The sequence below is a fragment of the Sporobolomyces koalae genome, assembly GCF_050403365.1.
Source record: "Sporobolomyces koalae JCM15063 DNA, S_koalae_JCM15063T_v1_ctg104, whole genome shotgun sequence".
NCBI classification, from domain to species: Eukaryota; Fungi; Basidiomycota; class Microbotryomycetes; order Sporidiobolales; family Sporidiobolaceae; genus Sporobolomyces; species Sporobolomyces koalae.
In genome coordinates this window covers 1-3335 of record NW_027481667.1, presented here as the reverse complement: position 1 = coordinate 3335, position 3335 = coordinate 1, and the positions used below count along the sequence as shown (strand labels likewise).

The 3335-nt window shown below is 56.0% G+C and overlaps 1 protein-coding gene across 1 annotated transcript; it reads right to left on the bottom strand.

The window, feature by feature from the left end:
- Positions 1 to 756: 756 nt before the first annotated feature.
- JCM15063_000016 (uncharacterized protein) lies at positions 757 to 3335 on the bottom strand (the record flags this gene model as incomplete). Its single annotated transcript, XM_076681653.1, has 4 exons — positions 757 to 1042; positions 1112 to 1562; positions 1629 to 2267; positions 2351 to 3335. Coding segments are annotated over 4 exons (2361 nt in total), but the record flags the coding sequence as incomplete, so codon positions are not given.

Below are 3335 nucleotides of genomic sequence, written 5' to 3'. Positions count from 1 at the left end.
CAACCCGTGCGTTGACCGTGTTGCCTTTGATGGCTGCCTCGCTCGAAGAAGCTTCTTGTGCGCTCGACGACGAGGCGGTGCCCTGTCGTTCTTCTGCCTCCAGCACAGCGGTACGTCGTTGTTCCCAAGAAGGCCGACGTCGTCGAGGCATCGCTGTCGCGAATGCGGAAGACGACTGTGTGAGCGTCGACTGCGGGACGCGAGAAATGTGCGTACTACGATCCGACAGGGGATCAGATCTGACGTGCACGTGATCGCTGCGTTCGCTTGCCTGGACTTTCCGAAGTAGCGATCGAGTCGCGTGGCTCCTTTTACACAATGGGGTCTTTGCAAGATGTAGGGCGAAAACGACACCAGAACGGCAATTATCTAATGAGATGCCTTTTCAATCTTTCCGTATTCACGACTCGACCCACGAGCAGACCTCGCTTCTGTCTTGACCTCGAGCGAGATAGCGTTTCAAAGCAGCGAGTCTCGTCAATGACGGTAGGACAGCTCCTTCCGATTGCAGAAACAATTCACATTGCTATGTAGCCGATTGAGAGTAATCATGAGTCTGCGCTATGACGCTGTTTTTCCTTTCTCGTGAGCGCGCTCAAGCTCTACTAGCATTCTGTGCATATTTCGGACAATGAAGACAACTGATCACACAACACTGGAACTGTACTACAGACGTTGATACAAAGGAGTTGGTACAAACAACAACAAAAAATCGAGACTCTTCTGCACAATCGGTCGGAAGTCATCTAACTGCAATTATCCCTTCTGTAAGCGAGTCGACCGAATTGCGTCGTCCTTCTCGAGCGCCTTTTTCCGCGTAGTCTTCCTGTCCGGTCGATCAATGTCGCCATCGCGCAGCTTGACATTGTCCAGCGAGAGGATGTTGGCGGGCACCAGTAGATCGACGCTGTGGCTCACTAGGACCATATTGACCGCACCGACTGTATCGCGATGGAAGATTTGTTTGCAGTGGTCGCAGTACAAAAGGCGCAGGATCGGGCTCGTTTTCCCGCTGATATCTTCGCGAGACGGATACGCGAGGCTGGTGCGACGAATCAAAGTGGTCAGTACGTTCACATCCGAATTGAGAGACGCCAACCTGCAAACTTACGTCGCGCCGCACTGATAACAGTAGGTCGATGTCCACCCTTCATCGAGAGTGACGATCTCGTGCGGGATTCCGAAACTCTTGACCACCGTCAGCAATGCATCAAGCGATTCGGTTGCAGGACCAGCCGCGAGTGTTCCGCCTTTGCCTCTCAGGCCGATCTTGACGCCGACGGATTTGGCGTCCCGAAGAAGTGGACCGAGTAGTCGACTCCAGCTCTGTTGACGTGCACGTCGCTGAGAAACGTTGGCTTGCTTCGTGAGGATACTGTCGTCGAATCCCTGCCTTGCCTTGAGCTTTCTCGCGATGAGAGGCGGCAGAGCGGTCGTCGGGGGGGCGTGGCCTCGCATCGGGTTGACGAGCGGTCCGGTGGCCATCGGGGTCGTGCTAATCCCGCTCTCGTGGCCTTCGTTGGAGAAGAACGAAAGAGGAGATCCGACGGGCCGACCATTAGCTGTCTCGCACGGCCAGGTCAGTACACCAAGCGCGGCAGTGCGAATTGAAACGAGGACAGGCGTACCTTCAAACGCTTTCCCGAGCGCTCGTGCAGGCCCCTTTCGCCTCAGCGCGAGCCCAACCCGCTTAAGGTCCCGCTTGACTTTGCTGGATGTTTCGACCTTCTCCGATAACAAGACATCGCTCGTCTCCCCTCGGCGTGAGATGACCGCGCTGACAAGGACCCTCTCCCCGAGATCGATGGAAATGTCGACGTCGGCTGAATTCGCGAACTCGAGCTGGTTGCGCGTGCGAAGCGCCGACTCGGGCGCGTCCTCCGAGAGGAACCTGAAGTCGTCGTATGCAACGCCTTGATCCAGCCTCGGTGGCCCGTCCTTGCGTCCAACCACACCTGACTTGCACGTCCAGTCGAGTCGACTCGGGGTGCGAATTGTATCTGCACCAGTCGATCCGGTTGTCTGGTCTGAACTCGCATGATTCACGAGTTCGAATAGCGGGGCTAGGTTTCTGGGCATGTTGGACCGGGCAACGTTCATGCGGGCGACTCGTCTTGCGACATTGTTGTTCGGAGGCGGTTGCTGAGGGGTGGTGAGAATCTCGACGACGTGCGTGCAGGTCAACCATGGGAGTCGTTCTGTCAAACCAGAACTCGTGTGGGACAAGATCGTGGGAACAAGGGTCTTCCAGCCAAGTTGCGGCGAGACTGTCGATTTTCGTGGCAGTTTCAGTAACGCAGCGCAAGACGGGATGACCATGCCAGCAAGGGGTGCGAATCGCGTGACTCACGATTCATCTTGGCGAGTGTCGCACGTCCCTTCGTAGTGAGCTTCAAAGGGTCTATGACGTCGACTCGCAGATCACCAAGCAACGTCACAGTGAATCTCCCGGTGGGCAAGACGCGCGCGAACGGAACCGCAAAGATCTGTCGAGCGATTTCGCCGGCGAATTCTTCCAGATATCCTTGCAAATCGAAAAAAGAACGCTCCTTTGGCTTGTCACGTTGCGTCGAGTTCGACGGTACTTCCTTCACAAAGCCCTCGAGAACCTTCGAGACGACTTCGACGGCTTTGACGAGCTTCTGATGCCTTGCCGGGCAGACGCGCACGGCTGGAATTTTGTCGGGGTTGTCAACATGCATAGACTGCCTCGAGAGTGGTTTGTCGATCTGTACCAGAGGATGATCATGTACCCCGCGGATGAGCCATTGATCAGGATACCGATGTGCGAGCCGAGTAAGGCGATCTCGACGCGTTCGATCAAATCGTGTTGCCTTGTCATGCACATAGTCGGGTAGTGATGGATCATCGTTGTTGGCTGTTGCAAGCTTTCGGCGGCCGCTCGGCAAGAATGATGGCGAATTGAGATGAGCCACAGCTTCATGCAGATCGTCCACTTCTGCACTGACAAGGTCGGGCAGGAACAGGTTGAGGGCGTTGCGTGCGAGGCGAGATTGAGAGCGGACGAGTCGAGCGAGTAGCGGGATGGTCAACGACAGGGACCTGACGGTTCGCGACATCTGTTGGAGTTTCAAGACTTGACAAAATTGCATCGCGACCCTCCTCGCTGCACAAGCGTAGCGGTCGGTGTCGGACTTGTACTCGTCGTCATCGTCGTTGCCATTCTCGTTGGCGTCGTTGCTATCGGGCTCGTCGTCGAGCTTGTTCGGGTCGCTTTGACTGGCGTTCTTGAGGTTCGCCGGTGCGAAAAACTGACCGATGGTCGCGATGCCGGCGAGATCGTCCGAGGAGATTCGCTTCGGCCCCTTGCGCTT